This window comes from Lemur catta, chromosome 17 (genome assembly GCF_020740605.2).
Source record: "Lemur catta isolate mLemCat1 chromosome 17, mLemCat1.pri, whole genome shotgun sequence".
Classification (NCBI taxonomy): Eukaryota; Metazoa; Chordata; class Mammalia; order Primates; family Lemuridae; genus Lemur; species Lemur catta.
Window position 1 is genome coordinate 15,534,774 of NC_059144.1, and position 24,514 is coordinate 15,559,287.

At 49.6% G+C, this 24,514-nt stretch overlaps 2 protein-coding genes across 2 annotated transcripts in view; both read right to left on the minus strand.

Moving 5' to 3' along the window:
• HNF4A (hepatocyte nuclear factor 4 alpha) overlaps window positions 1-7,595 on the minus strand; it is a 56,621-nt gene extending 49,026 nt beyond the window's left edge. The window contains exon 1 of the mRNA XM_045529176.1: window positions 7,490-7,595. Within this exon, the coding sequence (XP_045385132.1) occupies window positions 7,490-7,538 (49 nt within the window). The 5' untranslated portion in view covers window positions 7,539-7,595. The remainder of the gene's footprint in view (window positions 1-7,489) is intronic.
• A 2,662-nt stretch (window positions 7,596-10,257) lies between these two features.
• Window positions 10,258-18,767, minus strand: R3HDML (R3H domain containing like). The gene is made up of 5 exons (XM_045529178.1): window positions 18,507-18,767; window positions 15,771-15,889; window positions 14,546-14,675; window positions 13,109-13,224; window positions 10,258-10,390 (listed from the first exon to the last, which is right to left on the minus strand). Exons 1-5 carry the CDS (start codon window positions 18,765-18,767, stop codon window positions 10,258-10,260), a joined length of 759 nt encoding a protein of 252 aa, XP_045385134.1.
• Between the last annotated feature and the right edge of the window lie 5,747 nt (window positions 18,768-24,514).

Consider the following 24,514-nt stretch of genomic DNA (forward strand, 5'->3'; position numbering starts at 1 on the left):
ATCACCTGCATCACTTTGGCTGAGTGATTTGACTTCTCTGAGTCTCCATTTCCTCATCTGTAAAATGGGGAGGACGATGATAGCATTTATATCCCAAGGTCATTTTAAGACTTAGTGGTTAATATGTGCAAAACCTTAGTAAATTGCTCTATAAATGTTTGCTATTATCACAACCACAAGCACATATCCATAGACATAGAAAAATGAAACAAGTTCCATACACACAGAGATCTTACTCTTACTACATGGGATGCACAATGGTATTTTATATACTATTTTACTCTATTCTTTTTGTTTTGTTTTTTGAGATGGGCTCTTGTTCTGTTACCCTGAGTAGAGCGCAGTGGCATCATCGTAGCTCACTGCAACCTCAAACTCCTGGGCGTAAGCGATCCTCCTGCCTCAGCCTCCCCAGTAGCTGGGAATACAGGCGCACACCACCACACCTGGCTAATTTTTCTATTTCTTATAGAGACAAGGTACACCACCACACCTGGCTAATTTTTCCATTTTTTATAGAGACAAGGTCTCGCTGTTGCTCAGGCTGGTCTCGAACTCCTGAACTCAAGTAATATTCCCACCTTGATCTTCTAGAGTGCTAGGATTACAGGTGTGAGTTACCATACCCTGCCTGATGCATTTTTCAAACTGAAACAATTTATCTAAAAAATTGTGTATTCACATTTGTTATACATATTTTCCGTGTGTGGGGGGTGTGTGAGCATGATCCTATGGCAAAGACAGTCAACTGTATACCGACAAAGTCATACTTCCCTTTCCATAGTTTAGAACTAGTTCTGCCCAGCTAAGGACCACATATCCCAGACTCCTTTGCATTCAGGTAGGGCCATGTGACTAGTTCTCACCAATGGAATGTGAACAGAAGTGATAAGTGTCTGTCACTCTGGGCTGGGGCCACTTCTAGGATTCCTGGCTGACTATGTGATAGAGATAAATAAACTTCTAACTTAAATATTGGGTTTGCTTGTTCTGTCAGCTGGTATTGCCCAAACTAACACAACCTAATAAATTGCATGACCCATTACTGGATCAAGATTGCAGTTTGAAACACGTTGGTCTAGTCTTCCGCTTTTCAAACATTTTTGAACCATGGAGTCCTTTCATTAAGTGTTTCATTCAAAAGTCAAAATGGAGCATCTCTGATTGAATCAGTGGTTGTAGGGTGGGGGTGGCCACACGCTCACAGCCATGAACCAGTGCCCCCCAAGAAAAGATCCAAGGCATCCCAGGGCAACAGAAGGCCTGCAACCTGGGACATCATTCATTTCAGTTTGTCCCACAACAGCCAAAAGCTGTGAAGCAGATGTTGTAATTATCACCCCCATTTGACAGATGAAGAAACTGAGGTGCAAAAGATTGCATAATTTACTTGAGGTCACACAACTAATAGGTAGTAATTTGAACCCAGGTAGCCTGACTCCAGAGTCTGAGTCCCTGGGATGCTATTATGAGGGGTAACAAGTGCAGCTGAGAGAATGAAGATTTGGTGTCAGACTAGATTTTAATCTCCTATTTGCTGTATGATGAAGGGAAACTCACTTAACAACTCTGAGTCTCAATTTCTTTGTTTATAAAATGGAGATACACTTCCCACTTTGATGGGTTATTTCAAGGATTAAAGGGGAGAAGACATAATGTAGGTGGCATCCAGCCTGTCACATAGAAGGGGCTGAAATGGAAACAGATTTCTTTCCTCCTCATAGGCCCACCCTTATGCTAGAGACATGCAAGTCAGAAAAAACAGAAGGCACAGTTCCTGTACTTAAAAAGCATCTCTGGATGCTTCTAGGACCAAGATAAATCATCCATGAAACAACCAGACAGGTCCTAAGATACCTACAACGAAGGACGGAATTAACTGCAGTCAAGTGCAAATGAAATCAGTGTGGTGTGTAGCCAGGCTCTAAGCCTTTGCATACGCTATTCCCTCAGCTGGGAACACTCTTCCCTCTCTTCTCCTGGCTGACTTCTGCTAAATCTTCAGGTTTCAGCTTAGATATCAGTCCACCTCCAGGGTCAAGAGACCCCTGGCCCCTTCCCCTCCTCCCAAGTCCCTCTGAGTCCCACAGTGCCCTATCCAGTCACACCATGGCACTCTGTCTTTGCTTGCTGCTGGCTTGACATCTTCCCACCAAATCGGGCACATCCAAGATCTGAAGCCAAGTTTTATCCTCCTGTGTTCCCCCGGTGCCTAGCAGAATGTCTTGCATATCGTAAGCTCCCAGTGGACATTTAAGCAAACAATGAATGAATGAATGAATGCAGGAGGCTTCTGGGTGGAGGGAGACAGGACACACTGTGGGTGTCTATTTCCTCCCTTTACCAGATGGGACAAAGTAAGGCAATGGTTCCATATTCCAGATGACCCGGATACCCAAAATCACATAAGGAACTCAGTGAAAAATTACAGACCCTTGGAACACACCCCAGGAAATTCTAATTCACTGGATCTGGAGTGGCGCCTCAAAACATGCTGGTTTAAGAAAGTTTCCCACGTGCAACCGGGTTTGTGAACCACAGGGGCTGAGGGCCGAATTGAGGTGGGATGGGAAGGTGATGTGGAGCGGGGAGGTAGGGAGGGGGTGGCAGAGACTACACTGTGGGAATGAGCGGGGGCAACAGCCCTAGCCTGACACCAACACAGCCTCACACCCTACCCAACTTAGGGCCCATCAGCCCTTCACAGGGACAAAGCACGTGATAGTTTATGTCACCTTTTCTCTTTCATTAGCTCATGGAATCCTCACAACAACCAAGGTTCATTTGCTGGGGGAAGAAATTGAGGAACAGAGAACTGAAGCAAAGCACCAGCCTTCGCAGAGCTTTAAATGGGAGAGACCCTTCACCAAACTGCCTCTGACAACAGCTCTGATCTAGCCTGGGGCTGATGCTATTGGTCAAGGACTAGGCGGACATACCTAGGGAAAAGTAGGCTCATCTGGCACTTAGAGACAGATATACAGTACTGCCCTGATGGATGATTATTGGCCAGTGGCTAAATCATCACTTGTCCTGTCCAGAGCTCTTGAAGGTGCTGCTAGCAATTCCAGGCCATCTCAGCCCACCCCATCTAATCCATCCAACCATCCATCCATCCATCCATCTTTTCATCTACCCACTCACCCATCATGTCACTCATCCATCCATCCTCCCCCTAACCACTCACCCATCTATCCAGCTACTTAGTCATCCATTTATCACATGCCTCTACATATCTTTCTATCCATCCCATCTATATATTAATCCATCCATCCATCTGCCACTCGTCTTCCCTGTTACTCATTCATCCATTTATCCCATCCATCCATCTCTCCATCTATTCTATCTATCCATCCAACCATCCATCTACTCACCCACCCATAAATCCATCTACCTATCCACCCACCCAGACATCCATTCATTCATCCATCCATCTTCCCATTCATTCACCCATTCAATTAACCTTCATCAAAGTCTACATGGGGCCAGGCTCTGTAGCAACCTGGAGTATAACGAAAAGAATCAGACAAATACAGACCTTGCCTTCAAGGAGATTTGAGGTATTTACAGAAATGGCAGACTACCAAAGGGCCAAAATAAATAACCAAGGGAACCTTGCTGAAATGAAAACAAGGCTAGGAAAGTAATAAGGCCAGGAGTCAGGTTAGTACACAGATAAGCACACCATAGTATCTTATCCGCACAGTTGCTCAGGGCAGCCCCAAATCTGGCTCTGAGCTAGATCCTGACACTCAAAGCAAATAATACTACAACACAAGAGTCACAGTAGACTCAACTGTGGTAGACACGACCCAGCAGCTACTCCTGCTCCCTCATAACACACTGGTGTTATATGTGTTCTGGGGGACATTTGGCTTTCTGGAGACATTTCTGGCTGGCACAACTGATGGGGAGAGATGCTACTGGCATCTAGTGAGTAGAGCAGAGGCCATGGATGCTGCTTAACATCCTACAATGGACAGGGCAGCCCCCGGAAAGAGAATTCTCCAAGCCAAAATGCCCGCAGTGCTGAGGGTAAGAGCCCACTGGACCACAGCCTCAGTTTTGTGTGGCGCAATCGAGTGCAGACCCCGAGGGCAGAGTCACTGTTTTAGGCCAGTCTCGGCTTTCCCGTTTCTTTTCTTGAACTAGGGAAGTCTGCTGGGAGGTTTCTGGGGAAATTTTGCTTTTGGACAAAAGAAACAAGTGCATGGAGGAAAACCCTTTCTCCTCCTGCCTCCACCTTCAGACATTCAAGTGCAGACATGATGCCTGATGCTGGGACAGCCATCGTGGGTCGTAATGGAACAAACACAAGGACCAAAAGCCAAAAACCAACACAGGGTGGACTGCAGAGAGGAGGGAAGGAAGAGCATGGATGTGGCTAATACTGACGACCATTGTCCAGAGCTCTTTCTAAGCCCTTCCTCCATTCATTCATCCAGCAACTGCTCACTGAGCATTTCTTCTGTGTCGATCACCGTGTGAGACATTGTGAGACACACGGGGACGAACTAACTGTCGAAGTCCCAGGCCTCATGGAGTTCACAGTCTGGTGCAGGGAGGGACAGACACCACAATTCACACCAACACCGATCTGATCAGAGTAATGGTGAGAACAACAAAGCCGAATCCAGTGTGCCACGGACGCCCCGGAGTCCAAGGAGGGCCAAGTTCACACCAAAGAGCAGCTCTTTAGAGATGGGCCTGCTGGGGTTCAAAACCATGAAACAGCACCTAGGATTTCCTGAGTGCTCACGGATTCATCCCTTTCACCCTCACAATAATCGTGCCCTCCACTGACTCCTGCTATGTGCCATGTCCCTTATCCAACAACTCGCTTCCGCTGTTGTCATCTCAGGAAACAGTCATTGTTATATCCCATTAGAGGACCCCAGGAGAGGGGTTTTTTTCCCTCAAAACGTTTTTTTTTTTTTTTAAATCAGAAAGTGATTTTTTCCGAGGCCTCCTGACACACTTCCTTTGCCCATTTTGCAGGTGAAACCTATGAGGTTCAGAGATTGGTAGTGACTTATAGAGCCACACAGGTAAAATCAGGGTCTTTTAGCCACTATCACACACATACTAACGCCCCATGGTCCCAGGACAAAAGTGCTCTTTTCTGGTTGATGTGTGCTGCACACCGGGCCCCTGGAGCACTCCTTTCTCGGACCAGCCCTGTCTGCAGCTCAGCTGAGAGGATCTGCAACAGCTGGACTGTGTCAGGGCTAGAGCCAGGCAATTTTTCTTTGCTAAATAATCCTGAGTGTTAGTTTTCTCTTCTACCCTTGGAGATGACAGCATTCTTTTTTTTCTTTTTTTGGAGACAGAGTCTCACTCCATTACCCTGAGTAGAGTGTCATGGCATCAGCCTAGCTCACCGCGACCTCAAACTCCTGGGCTTAAACGATCCTCCTGTCTCAGCCTCCTGAGTAGCTGGGACTTAAAGGCGTATACCATGACGTTTCTGCTAATTTTTCTATTTTTAGTAGAGACAGGGTCTCGCTCTTGCTCAGGCTGGTCTTGAACTCCTGAGCTCAAGCAATCCTCCCACCTCAGCCTCCCAGAGTGCTAGGATTACAGGTGTGAGCCACCGCGCCCGGCCGACGAAATTCTTTATCTCAGGCAGCTGTTCTGAGAATGAAATAAGCTGCCAAGTATAGAACATCCATCCATCCAACCATCCAACCAACCACGCTAACACTGGCTGAAGGCTCGCTTTGTGATGAGGGCTGTACTGGGGCTGAGATGGAGGAACACGCGGACGTCCTACAAGGTGGGCAGCCCTGGCGACAGTGAGAGGCTGTCAGGTTACGTAACCATTGCATTATCCATTGAGAGGGACTCTGTGGGGCCTCCTGCTCCCCCTTAGCCTGGGCTCCCGACCTGGGCTGTCCTTCCTCAGGAGCTGTGTCTTCCTCTGCCACAGGCTCAAGCGAGTCTTGCAGGTGTCTTCACACCTGGTCTTGTGGATTAAGGGTTGCCTCGCCCTTTAGCTCGGCTGTCTCCTCTAATCGGCACCCCCTCAGTGAGATAGGTTCTGCTGTTATCTCCATTTTACAGAGGAGGAAATAGGTTCAGAGAGGGGAAGTGTCCTGACCAAGGTCACACAGCCGCTGTGTGGGATGGGCGTTTGCGCTGTTTGGTTCTTCAGCCTCTGCTACTTCCAGGGCATCTAATCCTGCTTGGTGGTGGGCAAAGCAAAAAAGATGCCCCAGACCAGAGTCCGGAGACCAGTCCCTGATTCTGTCACGCACTGGCCATCTGTCCTCAGCTAATGATGCCAAGAGATAACATTTGTTGAGTCCTTACAATGTCTGTGGTGTTAAGGACTTTACACTCTTGCTCCCTGTTAGCTGTCCACGGTGCCCCTAAGACACATCCTAGAGCCGCCTCCACTTCGGAAGGAAAGCCACAGGGGCATGCAAACGTTGAGTCATTTGACTAACGTCACAGAATGAGAACCGAGATCAACTGTATTCCAGAGGCTGAGCTCTGGGCATGTGTGAGATTTAAACAGGTTGAAAAAGTGCACCCAGTCTTTAAAAAAATCCAGAATGCGCCCTCAAAAAGATAAAACAAACATCCTCTTGAATCTCCTTCCTCAGAAACAAAACTGTCATCAGTTTGTGTCCTTCCACCAATTTTCTATGCAAATACAAACGTGTGTGTACATATAGACATCTACATCCGTTTTGTTATCAGAAACTCCACACATTTCTTCAGCTTACTGTTTTCACTTAATGTAACTTGGAGGTTCTTCCTTATCAGCACACAGATCTGCAGTCTTTCCTTCAACAAAGGGATCGCATTCCATCGTAAAGATGCAGCCAGCTTTATTTACCCCTCCTCCCTCTAAGGAGGGACACTCCGGGGCACCCCAAGCAGTAGAGCCTGGGCCCTTCACTGTTAGTAACACGCTTCCCTGTTTGTGCATCTAAGTTTCACACACTCAGCACAAGACACTCCCATTTTCCAACGCCCCGTGCTGTGCGGCACTTTCTACCTCTTCCCCTTTGTCCAGAGCCAGGGCAGGTGTGGAGGGACCAAGCCCACTGTCCCGCGGCATTCACTGGCTTGGATCCCCCCTCAGCCAGACCAGGCACCAGCTCCATGACCTGGGCTCAGCAAGGCTCTCTGTGGACCTCAGTTTGCCCCGAGGCAAAGGCGACACGCTGGGATTTAGGGAAAGACCCCTGAGAGGCGTTCCCAGAAAAGCCTCCAGGCAGGCAGAGCGAGCCAAGCCTCTGCCCGGGGCTCCTGCAGCCCCTCCCAGCTCTTCCCACACCAAACCGGCCAGGCCCCTGCTTGAGAGCTTCGCCCAGCAAGCCCCACGCCACCACTGGGCTTCCTGCCATTCTAGAGGAGCCCCTGGAAGGGCTTTGGGCCTGCCAGAAACACACGGGGAGGTGTCCCATGGCCTCCCAAACCTGACTCTCATCCTGCCCTGTCCAGTCCTCCCCTGGCCCCAGCTGCTGGCCTCGCTTACCATAAGGACCCTCCACTGGAGCCCTGAGGGACGCGTTCACGCTGACCATGGCCAAGCCCAACCAGCCGGAGACCCCGGGGCATCGAGGAGCCGGGGCCCACACAGCACAGCAGCAGGGCCACCAGGAGCCAGTCCACCAGGAAGGCAGTGAGCACGGCCAGCTGCCACCGCCTGGTTATCTTATTGATTCTTCTAATCACCCAAGGTGGGTGGATACGTTAAAGAGTAACCAGTCACTTAGGGAACCTGTAGCTGGGGACTGTTGCTGTCGCCATGGTAATGGCGATCTGGCCAGACCCGAGGTCCACTCGGGCCCCAGTCCTGCACTCTGGGGGTCAGGGGCACCTGGAGCCAGATGTAAGGGTCACCAGCCCCCCAAATTGAGGGAAGGGACTGGGCAGGAGGGGCTGGAGAGGTAAGAGTCCAATCTGGGTTGGGTTTTATGACTCCAAACTATGGGTGTGGCGGTGCAGGAAGGAGTAGGGAAGCCGAGGGAGGGGTAGAGGAGAAAAGGAGGGTGGCGAGCTGTGTTTATTGAGTGCCTACTGGATGCTGGGAGCTGCATACAGGCATTGCCACGTTTAAATTAAACCTTGAGATGAGGAAATTGAGGCACAGAGGGAAGTTTCTTGCCGGGAGTCTCATAGGTGCTTATTCAGCCACCTCACGGGGACCCCCATACCCTATTGGTGGGCGCGGGTTGTAGTAAAATGTCCTTTCTTCAGTAAAACAATGGTGAGAGCAAATGTTAGATTTTAAAAAAATTATTAATATTCTTGTATTAGGTGAGGGAAAAGCTTGCCAACCCTATGTCAATTTCCCAAAATGTTCTGGAAATTTAAGTGGTACGTGACCCCTAGATTAAGTGGCATCATAAGGTCACGTGGCTAATAAGGAGCAGATGTGGGATTTGAATTCAGTGTCACCTGCCCCCAAAGCCCGTGCTGTTTTTCAGCTGCCCCACATTGTCCTCCTGTGTCCTGAGTACCAGGACAGTGAGAATGGCAACCACTGGCATTTAAGAACTGCTTTGTTTGTCAGCACCCAACACCCTCAATCGCATTGAATTGGCACCGCTCCTATCCCCATTTCACAGATGTAAAAGCTGAGGCTCAAGAGACTGCATTGAATCTCCTCTATGGCGCAAAAGATCAAGGTGGTAACCCCTTTGCTCTCTTGCCTCTCAGCTCAGAAGTGACAAACTCAGGGCTTGGACAAAGGTAGACACAATTAAGCAAAAAGAGTGGGCATTCCAGGTGGTCTCTCAGGTTCACCATTTCTGATACTGCATTTGAGAAGAGCCCATGCCAAAAAAATAAAGTAGGAAAGATAAAATCTCAGAATAAGGAACTCACAACAGTGTCCTTATTTCACTCAATTTCAGCCTTTGGAAATTTATACTCACCTGAAGCCTCATCTTTCTTATCTGTAAAGTGGAGTAACAATATACACCTTTGCATGGTACATGGGCGGGGGGGGGGGGGGGGGGGGGCGGGCGGCTGTTAGTCCCCTCTCCTGGTCTTCCGGTTGGGTTGGTTTTTCCCTAACCCCTCTCCCACATCAATTCCCTTCACCTGTCTTTTGACCCTCCCCAGAGCTGAGAGAGGGAGGGACCAGGAGCCACTGCATTGAATTTTATTGGGGGCAGGGGGGGAGTGACATGCATAGGTCTGGCCTGGGTGCAGATGACCAAGAAGAAAGAAAACTGTGTCCAAGACAAGGTAGGGGTTCCGCAGAGAAGGGCCTGTTCCCCATCCTGGGTCTTTGGGGTTCTCTCCAGCCAGGCAGGGGGTGGGCCCCAGCCCCAGGGCAAGGTCTGAGGAAGGAGCTTTTACTATCTCTGGAGACAAAAGGACTTTTGTGTGCTGCGGTCTCTGGGTGGGATGGGGTGGGGAGAGGGAAATGGTTTATTGGAATGAGAATAAGATAGTACGGGAGAAAAAGAGAAGCAGATGCAGAGATTAACACAGAAAACCAGACAGGGATAGAACAGAGAAGTAGACAAAAGAGAGAGACCGAGGCAGAGTGAGACAGAAGATGGGGAAAGAGAGAAAATGGCCCGGAAAGAGAGAGCTCCTTCGGGCCGGCTTTGGTTTTCACGCCTGGGTTCTGAGATCAGTTCTTCTCAGAGTGGTCTCTCTTGTGGAAGACAAGCTGTGTGGCTCTGAGTAAGTCACACCCCTCCTCTGAGCTTCCATGTGCCCATCTGTAAAAGGGAAGCCTGGACCTGTGGTGGCTCCAGTCACATGTCAGGGGGTGGAGGTGGGATGTCCACAGCTAATTTCAGTGTTTTTTAAAAGCATGGCTCTGAAATGTGCACCACTCATGGAAGGAACTACGAGTCCTCCAAGGCTGCCCAGAAGCTTGCTGGCTGTTACTGGATGAATGAAGGTGGGTTTCAGGCTAAATCTGGTATAATAAATGCCTTTCATTGTGTGGACAAAGTCTTTTGGGTTTGCCGAGAGTCACAAAACCAAGCTTCCACCACTGTGCCTCCCAGCCCCGGCTCTCTGAGAATTGAGTTAACGAAAGATGCAGGTCTCTTTTGCAGGCCAGAGAAAAGAAAGATGTAACTAAGAAGGAAGGCAAGGAGGCCATTTTCTTCTGACACATGCTAGACATCGAGGAAAGGGACTCTGGGAGGGAAAATTCAGTGGGGTGATCCCAATTCGTATCCTTTTCTTAAAAAATTGTTTCTCCACCCAGTCTCTGGGGAGGGATCTTGGAGGGTGGGCCCAGTCAGAGGCACATCAGAGCCCGGGGAAATTTCAGAACCAGAGGAACCTGTTGGATTTTGGCCCAGAGAAGCACATGTTGCTATTGCAGATGCCTCGGTAGCTGGGGGGACAGGCAGAACACGGCCTCCCCATCTTGTACGGGGCCTCGCCGATCCAGTTGCCCCTGGAAGAGAAAAGGTTTCAGGGAGGCAGGGTTGGGGGACAGAGAGCGTTAGGTGAGCAACCTTCACACAGATGTTCAGATCTCAGCATGCCATTGACTAGGGTCAAGACAAATCTGTAAGCCTTGGTTTTCTCTGAAAATCTAAGAGAAGAACCCCTAACCCCCCACCGTTTCAGGAATGCAGCAAAGATCAAAGGGAGGCATGTGTGAATGTACCCAGCACCGAGCCTGCCAAACAAGTGGCTCCCCTGCAAGGGTTGATTTCCTTACTCCCCCACTCCCAGCAGCGTAGGCAGATCTGAGTCTGGTCCTGAACTCTGCCACCTGCTAGCTAATGACAGGAGAAGCCACCTCATTTCTTGAGACTTGATTTTTCTCCTCTGGATAAAATAAATAAATGAAATGGTGTATGTGAAAATTACTTGAAATGACCTATGAGAAGACACTCTAACTTTATGAGTGCTGTGCAGACGAGAGCTAGAATAATTAGATGATAAGTACAATCCAGTCATGAGGGACGTGCCCACTGAGCCTCATCACGGCCACTGTGGACACTTCTTCAGCAGCTTTGTCCCAAATCCATCCTACCTGCTCCTGAATTAATCCTCTCAAAAGACCACCACCTTTTAAGGGGAGGTGGGAGAGGTAGTTATTGCTTAATGGTTAGAGTTTCTCTTTGGGCTGATGAAAAGATTTTGGGAATAGGTAGTGGGGCTGGAGGCACAACATTGTGATTGTAAATAATGCCTCTGAGTTGTACATTTAAAATTGTTAAAATGTTACAATTTGTGTTGCATATATTTTGCCACAATTTAAAAAAATTAGTAATGTAACATACCAAAACCCATTAGTGGGTTGTTTGGGGTGTGAATTACAGTTGTCCCTTGGTATTCTCAGAGGATTCATTCTAGGACCTCCTGCAGATACCCAAATCCTAGAATGTTCAAGTCCCTGATATAAAATGGTGTAAATTTGCATATAACCTACACACATCCTCCCATACGCTTTACATCATCTCTAGATTACTTAGAATACCTAATATAGTAAAATGCTATGTAAATAGTTGTTACACTGTATTGTCTAGGGAATAATGACAAGGAAAAAAGCCTGGACATGTTCAGTACAGAGGATTTTTCCAAATATTTTCCATCTGTGGTTGGTTGAATCCATGGGAGTTGACCCCACAGATCTGGAGGGCCGACTGTATGTTTCAATAAAGCTGTTGGAAAAAAAGAAGACCGCTACTCTCATCACATTCTCCTACTCAAGAACTCTTAGGGTGTCCCCACTCCCTATGCAGGAGTTGGCAAACTTTTCTGTAAACCGCCAGATAGTAAATATTTTAGGCTTTGCCAGCCAGGCTGTCTCTGTCACATGGAAGGAGCTGTAGGTGATACGTAAAGCAATGGCACGGCTGTGTTTCAATAAAACTTTATTTACAAAACAGGCACCAGGCCAGATCAGGCCATGGGCGGGAGTTTGTCGACTTCTTTGATAGACTCACATCAACAGCTTTTGATCGTGCATTCCAGACTGCCCTAGCAGCACGTGGACCCAACTTACATGCCTCGTATTCCCACATTCTCTTCTCTAGATTTCCCTCTTTTTCTCCCTCTTCCTGCCCTCAAAGCCTAAAATCACCCCCCCAGCTCTTGCTCATGGCTGCATAATAACCTCACCACTGACCTGTAGGGTAGGTTATCTTTGCTTTGGGCTCTGCCTGCCCACAGGAAGCATGTGTTCTTGGTTGTCTATTTCTTGTGGTAAGCTCAGAGGGGCTGGCACTGCACTTCTGAAAAGAGGCTATGGTTGTGCAGTGTTGCCTGTCACTGGGTGTGTAGGTCTAATTCAACAGTGGGTGTTTGCAAGCCCACGTGGCTGGCAGATTGGCAGATCTAAACCACATTCTCCACTACTGACATCTTCTGTGACACTGCCTTTTCACCTGCCTTGGTCCCCTTTCTGTCTCCCAATTGATTCTGAAACTTGGATAAAGAAAAAGGATTATTCATCAAGAAGACACCTGCCCTCAAATGTTTCTTGCAGCACAATTCACAATTGCAAAGATGTGGAATCAACCCGAGTGCCCATCAGTTCAGGAGTGGATTAATACAATGTGGTATACGTATAGCATGGAGTACTACTCAGGCGTAAAAAAGATGAATTAATACCTTTTGCAGCAATCTGGGTGGAACTGGAGACAATTCTCCTAAGTAAAGTATCTCAAGAATGGAGAAACAAACACCACATGTACTCACTATTAAATTGGAGGTGGAAATCAACCAGGGGGAAGAGGGGAGGAGAGGAGGGGAAAAACCTACCTAACAGGTACTATGAACACTGTTTGGAGATGAGCAAGCATAGCTGGGACTCAAGCGTTACAAAAGCAATCCACGTAACCTAAAACATTTGTACTACCTTAATATTTTGAAACAAAAATTAATAATAATAAAAAGCGAGCACATGTGCTTCTAAAGCTCACTTTTTAAAATTCTTTGATGCCTATATTTCAATACAACTGATTTCTTAAAAAAAAAAAAAGAAAGAAAGAAAAGAAAAAGGATTATTAATTGACTCTCTAAAACTACCCAAATCGTATGGTATTCAGGGTACTTAGAATGGAGGAAGCAGGGACACTGTGTGTGTCTTTCTTTTTTTTTTTTTGACTTCTCAGGATCCACCCCCCCCTGGCCCAGAGCCCCCTCTGCTGGCACTTACTTGATGGCATAGTTGCAGACCAGGTATACTGCCTGATGCCAGGTGCTGCCCCACACATTGATTCTGCTACAGGTGTGGATGGCGCAGCCCAGCCGACTGGAGGATGCCCACACCATCTGAGTAAGGACAAAGACAGAGGAGGCCATGAGGATGCAGGGGGCCCAGGTTCCTTGGGGCTGTGTGGCCCCTGGGCTTGGCTCAGGGTGAGTGCATTAGGTGAGGTCTTCCTGGGGGAGGCAGTCTGCCTGTCCACGGTAGAGGGGCTGGAAGCATTTATATTGTAATATACTGTTTCTCAAACTTCTTTTCTTATACAACCAACAGTAAGGAATAAATTGTATATTGTTACTAGTGTACAAACACACACATACACACGCAATTGGAAGAAAAGTTTTATGAACCAATATTTAGCCTTATCACGCGTGATATATTTTCTGTATTGTCCTATTCACTGTCTTTCTTCCCCTAATGATCAACCTTTGAAAATCATTGTGATGTTGGAGGTTAAAACACAAACTTTGGAGTCCAACAGACTTGAATCAGAATCTCAATATCAGCTGGGCGTGGTGGCCTGCACCTGTAACCCTAGCACTCTGGGAGGCTGAGGCGGGAGGATCACTTGAGGTCAGGAGTTCGAGACCAGCCTGAGCAAGAGCGAGACCCCGTCTCTACTAAAAATAGAACACTTAGCTGGGTGTGGTGGTGTGCACCACCAGATGTAGTCCCAGCTACTGGGGAGGCTCAGGTAGGAGGATCGCTTGAGTCCAGGAGTTGGAGGTTGCAGTGAGCTGTGATGACACCACTGCACTCTAGCCTGGGCAACAGAGCGAGACTCTATCTCCAAAAAAAAAAAAAAAAAAAAAAAACTAATCTCAATATCACCAGCTTTGTGACTTTGTCCAAGTCGCTTAATTTGTGCCTCAGTTTCTTCATTAATAAAATGGAGGTAATGATGTATCATGAGAAATCAGGAAGGACACTGGTTTAGGTGTCACATTTCCTAGAGGGTCTCACATTTAGATTTTTGGCACTATCCCAATGAGTCACAGAGAGACGGACAAAGCTGAAAGAAGACCTCTGTCATACAACTGGAAGTTTCTGTCCTGTGACTCGGCAACAGTGCACTGCATTGTATTTTTATGTGTAATAAGTGTTAACATTCAATATTAGCACTCAAAATACTACAATTTTTGTAATCTTATTTTGACATTTTTTTTAAGATAGTGGGAGCCTTCGAAAATGAAAAATACGTAAGACACTCAAAACGGAACGAGAGTCACCTCAATTCAGTGTACACACAACTTCCCAGGGGTATATTTCTTATGTAAGAGGAGCCCATAAGGGCCTCTGTTTTAATTCTGATTTCTGTTCCACCACGTTCTTCTCTTTCTAAGGTACCGGGATTTGCCGTCCCATCCCAACCCTGACGGAGGATACCTGGGTGTAGTGGGAGCAGGCAGAGCCGCGGCAGTGCCAGGGGCAGTGCGGGTCACAGTCCTTCAGGGCAGGAAACAAGTGCTGCTTCTCCTCAGACCAAGACTTCATGAGATCGACCACCGAGCGGTACCTGGACAGGTGGAGAACATGGAAGAAGCTGGGTGGGAGAGTGTAAAAGTGGCTCTGCGACCAGCCTGTTGGGGACCTTGGGTGAGTCACTTTGCCTCCCTCCCCTTGGTTTCTTCGTCTATCAAATGAGAACGAGGACAGCAGCACCTGCCTCACAGGGGTGTTCTGAACAGAAGATTAATTGAGATAAGCCATGTAAAGTGCTTACATGTGCCTGGCACATAGTAAGTGCTCAATAAAGCACATTTGCTAAGTCATGCAAAAGGCCATGTGTGAGGTCGGCATCTCAGACAGGGCAGCTTGTGTTTTAGGGAAGGAGGGGCTCATTGGACCATGGGGCGGGGAACCTGTGGCCTTCTGATTGCAAGATTGTTCTTTTTTAAGCACCAAAGGAGGCAAGAAAAGCTTCATCTTTCTCTGCTGCACCCCTTTCAATAAAAGGATTTGTTCTGTAATATTTGGATTCAGTCAAAAGGCCACACTTAAGGACCTATAAGGCCACATGTGGCCTTAGGGCCGCAGGTTCCCCACCCTGGCCTGGCAGGTGGAGTCCGAAAAGGCATCTGATGGGACCTGAGGGCTTTTTCTATCACAAGTCTGGAAAGAATTGAGCTAGGACGGCACCTTTGTTTTACAGACAAGGAGCCCAAGGCTCAGAAAGTGGACATAACTTCCCCCGGCCACCCAGATCAGAAGGTGCACAGACTCCGACTCAACAGTCGGAACGGTAGCAAGGGAGTCAGGCCGGAGGAGTGGTTTGCCATTCTCAGACTTTGGCAGGGCGCCCTTGGGCCCGATGCCCCCATCCGCCAACCCCTGCCCACCCCCAGCCCCCTGCTCCCTGTGGCTCCCTCCCCTCATCCTGCCTCATGAGCCTCAAACCACTCCTCACTCTCCGAAACAATCTGTGCACTTCATTGTTCAGCCAGGCACTGCCTGTCTCTCCTAACTGGAAGGTGGGCTCCCTGCAGGTAGGGAGCTTGTCTGCCTTGTCCTCACCCGTATCCCACTGCCAAGCGCAGCACCTGGTACTGAGTAAGTGCTCCATTCGCGTTTGTTGAACGACTGAGTGAAAGAAGGGCAGAGAGTCACTCACCGGCCAGAATGGATGGAGAGGTTCTGGCCCACGTATCTCATCAGCTGTGAGGGCCCGTGGGCCCAGATGCACCGGGTGGCCCAGGCCTCAGCAGACCGGGCCAGCCGCTCGTCCCAGACCTGGAGGAAGAAAGGCCGTGAAATGCCCCAGGGGAGTAACCGCCATCATCACAGCAGTGTCCAGAGATGCACATTTACCTGGTGCCTTCCTCCCCTTTCTCCTTGGAACGCTGCAACAAACCCACTTGGCAAATTAGAAGACTGATGCTTAGAGAAGGCCTGTGACTTCAAGGTCATCCTCAAGTCCACCCGAGAGCCGAGATTTACACCCAGGTCTCTGACTCCGAGTCTGGTGCCCTTTTTTGCTGACTGGGCTTCAAGCTTGGGGCTCTCTGGTTCTCAGCAGGGTCCCAGGGTATTTGTCGAGGAGCTCTTAGCAATCCCTGGAAGTGACCGAACCCAGAGTGATGGGAAAATAACTAATTTTAAAATTGTATTTATAGTATTTCCTAAATGTGTTTATTTTAACACTAAAAAATTTTTAATTCATAAGGTTTTTTTTTTTTCCTTTTAGAGACAGGGTTTCACTCTGTTGCCCAGCCCTGGAGTGCAGTGGTGCAATCACAGCTCACTGCAGCCTTGAACTCCTGGGCTCAAGTGATCCTCCTGCCTCAGGCTCCCAGGTAGCAAAAGCTTTTTTTAATAGTAAAAACATGCACAAATTTAATATATAAGATATCCAAGCAGGAAAAGTGGAAAGTCTCTAATCTCTCTCCTACATTTGTCCCTCCAGCCACCCTGTCCCCTGTCCCCAGAGGCAATCGCCACTGCTTCTTGTATTCTCTTCCAGAAATATTCTCTACCTGTATAAGCAGACATTTATAGACACACGTATGTGTGTGTGTGTGTGTATGTGTGTCTGCGTGTAATTTGACTAACGGCAGCATTCTATTCTGCACCTTAACAAGATAATAATAGTTTACCTTGGTGATTATTCCAAGTCAGTGAACACCCTCCTCATCCTTCTTTACAACTTCATAATTTTCCAATGGATGAATTACCCAAGCTTTATAACTGGAGCAAGTGTCACTTAATAAAATACTAGTTCCCTTCCAGCTCTGACTTTCTGGGATGCTCTGAGATATTATTTGTTCATTCAGCAAATACCAAACAATATTTTTAGGCACTGAGGACTCTCAGTCTAGCAAGGAAACAGGCATTAAGCAAGTCATTCATCATTTGACCCTGGTGGGTGTAAGAATGTGAAACAGGACCCACACTTTATTGGGGCTGTGGGAAAAAGGCTTCTGGAGTCGGGGATGTTGAGTCAGAGACACTGATCCGTGGGCGAAGGCAGTGAAGAAGACATGACAGTACCAAAAGAGGGCTCCAGACATCTCCCCAGGGTTATGTGACTCATAATCTCTCAGGGAGAGCAGAGCAATGTTTCCCTCATGTTACAAAGGGGTAAACTGAGGGAAGGAGCTAAACATCAGACCCTCCCCAGAGTCCCTGGTGAGACACCTGGCTCTCTCTGTTTCCATGCTGCATGTCATCATTAAACACCTGTTAGGGTAGGTGCCTGTTACGGTAGGTGCCACGCACCCTCAAGTGGTGCTCAATAAATGTGCCATTTGCTTGAAAAATAGAGGGCGTTCTAGGTGCCAGTCCTGTGTTAGTGCATGAATGAATGGATGAGTCAGTCAATGAACAAATAAATGACTCTAACTCTACCTGCCTGCCATTCCAGCTCCTACTCCTGTCCCTTTCCGACACCTCATTTCCTCCTGCCTGTTTCCTCTCACCCCCACTAAAGCACCAGCTCCACGAGGGAAGGGGCCTTGGGCCTCCTGTCCTTGGCAGTCACCGCAAAGCTTAGCCCGGTGCCGGCTCCAAGTGTGAGTCAATGGACACGGAGCAAAAGTAGAAGAGTTTTCAGACTGCTGAGCAGCATGCGTTTGTCTTTCGGGGGTGGGGACTGGCAAGCTCTTTCCGTAAGGAAGTCTATGGGTGGGCTAGAGGCCAGCTCTCCAGGCTGGTTTGGGACAGTGGTTCCTGCCTCCACGCCAGAGACTGGCTTCTGGGAGCCCCGTGTTTGAGCCGCCAGCCCCGCCTCTGTGCAGGAAGACATCTCAGCTTCCTCCGCTGCTCAGCGGCTGGTTTTCCTCAGCCTGAGATCAGCGGTGCCTGTCCCCTCTGCTCCAAACCCCACCTCCACAGACTTGCTGAAGATGTCCTGGGGGTGTCGCTCACAGCCCTGGGGCAGAGACAGTAGCAGAAAGCACCAGCCACTCCCCCAGCAAGCCCCGGGTCGCCATCCGCAGTGGGGATCACGACCTCAGCAGCAGGCAGACCTGGGTTGGAGTCCTGGCTAGGTGACTTTGGGCAAATTAATTCTCTGAGTCTCAGTTTCTTCACTGGGAAAATGGAGATGACCTTCACCTCTAAGGAAGAGGAGTACACCCAGGGTTCTGTGCAGTGCCTGGCACACAAAAGTGCTCTGTAAGCAGTGGCCCTACCCCTGACACACGGCAAGATCTGTGCAATCTCATTAGTCTCCTTATCTGTAAAATGGGCAGACTCATTCCTGCTCTTTCCACGGGGCCCCGGACACCCCAATTCTGATGAGTGGGGCCAGGCTGGCAAATGGTCCAGCTCTCCAAACTGGTCATTCCCGCCCAAGGTGAGTTAGCTGTTGTTTGCTGGAAGGGGCCCCGGGGAGGGCGTGGGAACTCACCATGTACTCCATGTTGGCAGCAGGTGGGTGCACGCTGGCCCGGATGTGGTTGTGATACTCCAATAAGGCACTCATGTCCCGGGCAGAGATGTGACGCTTCCGGCGGTACCGGGGCACTCCTAGGCCACTCAGGGACCGCAAGGCTGTGCTCTCGGGCCGGGCCAGGGGCAGGGTAGCATTGGGCATCTTCAAGGCATTCACTGTCTGGCCTGCCCAGAAGAGCAGGCCTGCCAGGCCCATGGCGCTGGCCAGCAGGGGCATAGCTGGCTGGAGGGGTCACGCGTCTGCCTCGTGCAATCAGAGCTGGCTGCCTGGAAGGGGCAGGCACGAGAGCACCAAACTCTGAGTATTCTCCAGCGTTGCCAACCCAGAGGATGCTACCCCCTGGGCACTTGGCAAAGACCTCCTGATGCAGCTCTGGTCCAGATGCCCTGCAGCCTTCCTCTCTGCCCCACTGGACTGAGCAGGTTGGCCAACAGGAAGAAATGCCCAGACAGTGGCTAATCCAGACCAGCTCTGGGTTGAGATGGGGCCGCCACTTCAAAGCCAGGGTTCTGTCCCCTCAGTCCAGGAGACAGACAGGAGTCCTCTCCAGCCAGACATCCTCTTCACCAGTCCCACTTGTGTGGGCTCAGAAGATCCCCATGGAGGGCAGGGCCAACCTTCCCCAAGGCATACTGCCCAGCCCTCCTGTCCCCAAGTGGCTGCAACTTTGGGATTGAGAGTGAGACATACAGGGAACTGGATGGCAGAGAATGAAAGAGACAGAGAAAAAAGAGTGACCAGAAAGGTGACAGGAAAAAAGAGATACAGAGAAAAGGAATGAAAGAAAAATAGAAAGAGAGAGAGAGAGTTATGGGGGGACAGAAAGAGAACACAGGAGAGACAAATAGAGGAGAGAGAGGCAGAGACAAAGGGAGAAAAGAAATAACAGAGAAGAAGGAGAGAAAAACACAGAGAAGGAGAAGGACAAGAGAGCCGGGGAGACCAGGCAGCAGGCTCCTCGGTGGCGCATACCCAGGACGGGCAGCCCAGGCGGTGGCAGAAGGTGGTGGAGGAGGCAAGGGGTCTCTGCAGGTACCCTGGCCCGCCTGGGTGCACAGCGACTTTGACTTTAACGGTCCCCTGGGAGCTGATGGCATCTGACGTCCCCACAGCCCCCTCCCCTTCCAGCCACAGGGAGGCTCCGCCTGCCACTTTCTGGGCTCTGCTCCCCTCCCCTCTCCCATCGCTGCTGCTCCTGCTTCCACCTGAAGCGCACAGGGGCCAAGCACAGGGATGTGGCAACAGGGTAGGGATTCCAGGAAAAAATACTCATCCGCCTCGGGAGACCTCAGACCTAGAGGCTTCTCTCTGCCTTCCACACCCCAGCATATTAAGGCCACCTGGCATCCAGTCTCAGAGCAGGCAGTTGATACGGCCCTGTCTAATGGGCAACTACTATGTGCTAGGCCCAGGGCCGAGTGCTTCTCTCACAGGCTCAGCCAGCCTTCCGGAGCAGGTGCAATAGCTGCCCATTTTACAGATGAAGAAACTGAACCCCAGAGAGGTGAAGGAACAAGCCCAGAGTAAAGCCAGCCAGTCTGCAATAGAGCCGGGACTCAAATCCAAGTCCGCCCCCAGGGCCCGGTTAGTGTGTAACGTAGATGCCATTTTTCCAGCCAAACCAAACAGAGCCGCACAGGGGAAAAAGCCTGGGGGTGGGGGGCGCGGTATTCATTGCGATGCCACTAAAACACAGCACCAGGCCGCATCATTCATCAAGCCCGCAGATCTGGGGGCTTCCCCATTAGTCCACCGCCTCACTAACTGGGTGTTGGGCAAGTTACTCAACCACTTTGTGCTTCATCTGCAAAACGGGAGAAATAATGGTACCTGCGTCTTAGCACTGTCAAGAGGACGAAATGAGTTAGCATTTGTGGAGCGCTTGGAACAGTGGCTGATGTGCAGCATGTGCTCTGTAACTGTGTGTGTGTGTGTGTGTGTGTGTGTGCGTGCTCGTATGTACTTGTGTGAGTATGGATGCGCTTGAGTATTTTGTGTGTGTGAGTGCGCTTACATGCATGTGTGTATGAGTGTTCGTGTGTCACGTGTGTGTGTCCAGGTGCATGTGTGAGTATGCAGATGTCTGGACATGTGTAGCTGGTAAAGCCCTGTTGGTGTGTGAGTTGCTGGACTTCTGGGTTAAGACACAGTTCAGTTTTCTTTTCTTCATTACTTGTATTCCGCACAAATAGCAAGAATTACTTTTGTCCTGGGAGAGGGTAGCCTTACAACAAGAAAGGCGTCAGATACAAAAACGCAAGTCGCAGCTTTGCAATCTGCAGACTCCTCCTCCAGCGACCTCTGAGAATGCCCAGGCTGAGCGCAGGCTGGGCGGAGGGGGCGGGGGCAGGCTGGCCTGGCAGCTGGTGGCGCACCGCTGGGGGCTGGGATTGGGCTTCCCAAGCCGGGTCCTCCCCAGACACAGGGAATTCCTGCCCCAGGCAGCCACCCAGCCCCAAGCCCGGCAGCCCAGACAGTGCTGGCTGCCAAAGCACACACCTTCCTGCTGTAGCAGCTTCTGGCGCCTAGGCGGCTCACTGCTGGGTGCTAGGAAGGCGGGAGGACAGAAGGCGGGAGGACAGAGCGCTGAGGGGTGGCAGCTGCAGTCCCTGACCCCTACAGGGCTTTCCCACCGTGCCAGGAGGACAAGAAAGACTGGCTCAGGGTAGCCCCATTTCTGCCTTCAGTATGCTGGGTGCCCTGAGGCAAGTCTCTAGCCTTCTCTGGGCTTTGAACACTCCACTGGAGAAACTGAACTTAGAGCCTTTCTGACTGTGGCAGGCTGGGCTCCTCTGCAGCTCAGGGAGGCCGACACAAATAGCCTTGGCCCTTCGGAAACCTGTCGTGCGGCTCTCTCCAAACCACTTTACATGGATGACCTCATTTAACCTTCAGAGCAACCCTGTTCTTACCACCAAACCCAGTTTCATATACATGGAGAAATGGAGACACACAGAAGTGAGGCATTTGCCCGGGGGTCACCCATCCAGTGGGTGGCAGAAGAGGGATGTGCACCCGGACGCTGCGTCTCCACAGAGACAGACGTCGGGGAAGGCCCCGCAGCCCAGCCACACGGACAAAACCACCGTCTCCCCCCTGACATGTCCGCACATCCAGGGTAGCAAACACACGGCAACGCCCCTGGCCACTCCGCCTCGGGGACGCCTCCGCCTCGGGGACGCCTCCGCTGTCCTCGTTGAAGAAGGCTGTTCCCAGTTTCACGTTGGCAGGTTTCCAGCAGGTAAAAATGTTAAGGGGTGGGAGCAGGAAATAATTAGTGCCCAAATGAATGCCCCGGGCATTTTCTCACCTTAGACTAAGCACATCTCAGTTGGGGGCAGGGGGGGCTTTACCCCACTGGATTCAGCCACTGCCCCATCCTCGCCCCTACTGGAATTCTCTCTGGACTTGGGCAGGGAAGGAGACATTCTTCCAGAGAGTAGTAGGTTTTGAGGCAGCGTAGCTTGGCTCTGGATCCAGACAGCCTGGGTGCAGGGCCTAGCTCTGTGGCTTGCTAGCCGTGCGACTGTCAGCAAGTTACTTAAGCTTTCTGTGCCTCAGTTTCCTCATCTGTAAAGTGGGGCTACCTCATGGCATGGTTGTGGGAATTAAAGGAATTAGTACATCTTAAGACACTTGACACAGGGCCTGGCACAGAGCAGGCAGGCAATAAAGCAGTCAATAAATAAATAATAATAGCTAATAATAATAACAGTCAACATTTATGTAGCACATACTAGATGTCAGGCACTGAATGCTTTATGCACATGATCTCATGTAAGCCTCATCCCAGCTTCATCGGTTGGGTAACACGATCCGCATTCTATAGACGAGGAAGTAGGAACTCAGGGAGGTTAAGTAACTTCCCCAAGTTCACACAGCCAGTTCCAGGGGAAACTGGATTCCGAGGCCAGGTCTCTCTGACTCTTACCCAGGGATCTTCTCTCCCAGTGAAGTTGTTTTTAAGAAGAAACTACGGGTCAGGAGCCTGGTGCTTGAGAGAGGGGACTGTGAAAGCTGGAAGGCCCTCGCTTAGGGATCACCTAAGTCACCTTCCCATTTGCCAGTTGAGGAAAGAGGTTCAGAGAGGTTCAGTGACTTGTCCAAGGTCACACAGGAATTGGTGGACTCAGGATTGCGACTCAGACCTATGTTCCTCCAAATCCAAGCAGGAGGAAGAGGGAGGGAACCGAAGAGAGGGGGGCACGTGTGAAAAACAGCAGTGAGGATCCAGGCTGTGCGAAACCTTCACAACAAGGGCCCCGGCTTCTTCAAAACATAAACTGTAAAGAAACAAAAGGGACGGAAGGGTCATCAGTGGAGATTTAAAAGCCATACATTTGTGTGATAAACAACAAGGAAACACAAGAAAATACTATAAAACTCAGGCTGTGGTTTGGGTGGGGCATTAGGGGGGCTTCGATTTCTTGGTCTGGCTGGTGATTATAGGTGGTTCACCTCATAATAATCTGGTAGGTTCCAGGCTAGTTTTATGTGACTTTCTATATTTGCATTTTATTTTAAAATAAAACGACCTTTTAAAAAATAATATCAGGCCAGGCACAGTGGCTCACACCTGTAATGCTAGCACTCTGGGAGGCCAAAGTGGGAGGACTGCCTGAGGCCAGGAGAGCAGCCTGAGTAAGAGCGAGACCCCATCTCTACAAAAAATAGAAAAATTAGCCAGGTGTGGTGGCACATGCCTGTAGTCCCAGCTGAGGACTAGAAGATCACTTGAGCCCAGGAATCTGAGGTTGTAGTGAGCTATGATGACGCCACTACACTCTAACCGTGGTGACAGAGCAAGACCCTGTCTCAAAAAAAAAAAAAAAATCAGTAGTAATTTATCCAGTGACGCTTTCCATCTGTTACTGCCTTAACCATATAGAAAGACTTTAATCTTCTTGTAACGGTTGAGGACACTGAAGTTCAAAGAGGGAGGCGACTTGCCCAAAGTCACACAGCAAATAAAGCTGGGAGCCAGGACTTGCCCCTCACAGCTGATGTGTCTCCACAGCACAGTGGTGGTTGGGCTGTTGGTGGCAGTCCCTGATCCAGCAAGGGGGCTTGCAAAGGCCTCACTGATAAGGAAAACCCCCATCTATTACTTAACACAGCAGCCACCTGAGACCCCCACCCCTCACAGAAGACCCACATTAGCATATTACTAACCTAACACCTGGCACATTAACATATTACTAACCTAACATCTGACACATCAACATAACACTAAACCTATTACCTGGTGCAGACACTAAACCTATTACCTGGTGCAGACACTAACCTATTACCTGGCGGGCATTAGTCACCTGAAGACCCCTCCCCTTAAATCACCCCAACTTAATAAAAATGGGAAAAATTGGGTAGATGGGACTCAGAATTTAGTGACAAGACCCCCTCTGAGCCCGCTGGCAAATAAACCTTGATTCTCTGACTCTCCCACTCTCCGTGTGCCGCTCGGTTTGTCCTTGAGACCACTCGCTGTAACACTTGCTGTAACATCACAACAGATTCAGAGAAGCCAACACTGCAGAAAATTAATCCTACCCAGAACCACCTCTGAGCCCCAGGCTCTGTCTCCTGCTCTCCCTGCACCCAGACAGCAGTGCCACCTCCTCTGCAGATCACCTACAGGGAGACGGGTGGTCTAGGGAGCAAGGAGCAGAGCTGCGGCATCAGGTAGCTCTGAGGGACCCGGGATGAGCTCTGAGCCCCAGTCTCCTGATCCATGAAATGGGAACAGTGAAATTCTTTCGCTACTATGAGAAATTCAGTGAGATATGGAAAGTATTTTAGCATATAAGGCAAAATTTGTCCAATATTAGCTATTAACCTCCCCCAAAAGAAGCACTGTGTCATTTCATGATGTTCAAGAACAAGCAAAACTAACTTAGGGTAATGAAGGCCAGAACAGTGGCTATTTTGGGGATGCTGACTCAGAGGGGGCAGGAGGCAGCTCCTAC

Coding starts and splice junctions, on each gene's coding strand:
- R3HDML (XM_045529178.1), bottom strand. CDS start 18,767: ATGCCCCTGCTGGCCAGCGCCATGGGCCTGGCAGGCCTGCTCTTCTGG. Junction 15,890..18,506: donor CTGCCAACATGGAGTACATG/GTGAGTTCCCAC, acceptor TTCTTCCTCCAG/GTCTGGGACGAGCGGCTGGC. Junction 14,676..15,770: donor CTCTCCATCCATTCTGGCCG/GTGAGTGACTCT, acceptor CCACCTGTCCAG/GTACCGCTCGGTGGTCGATC.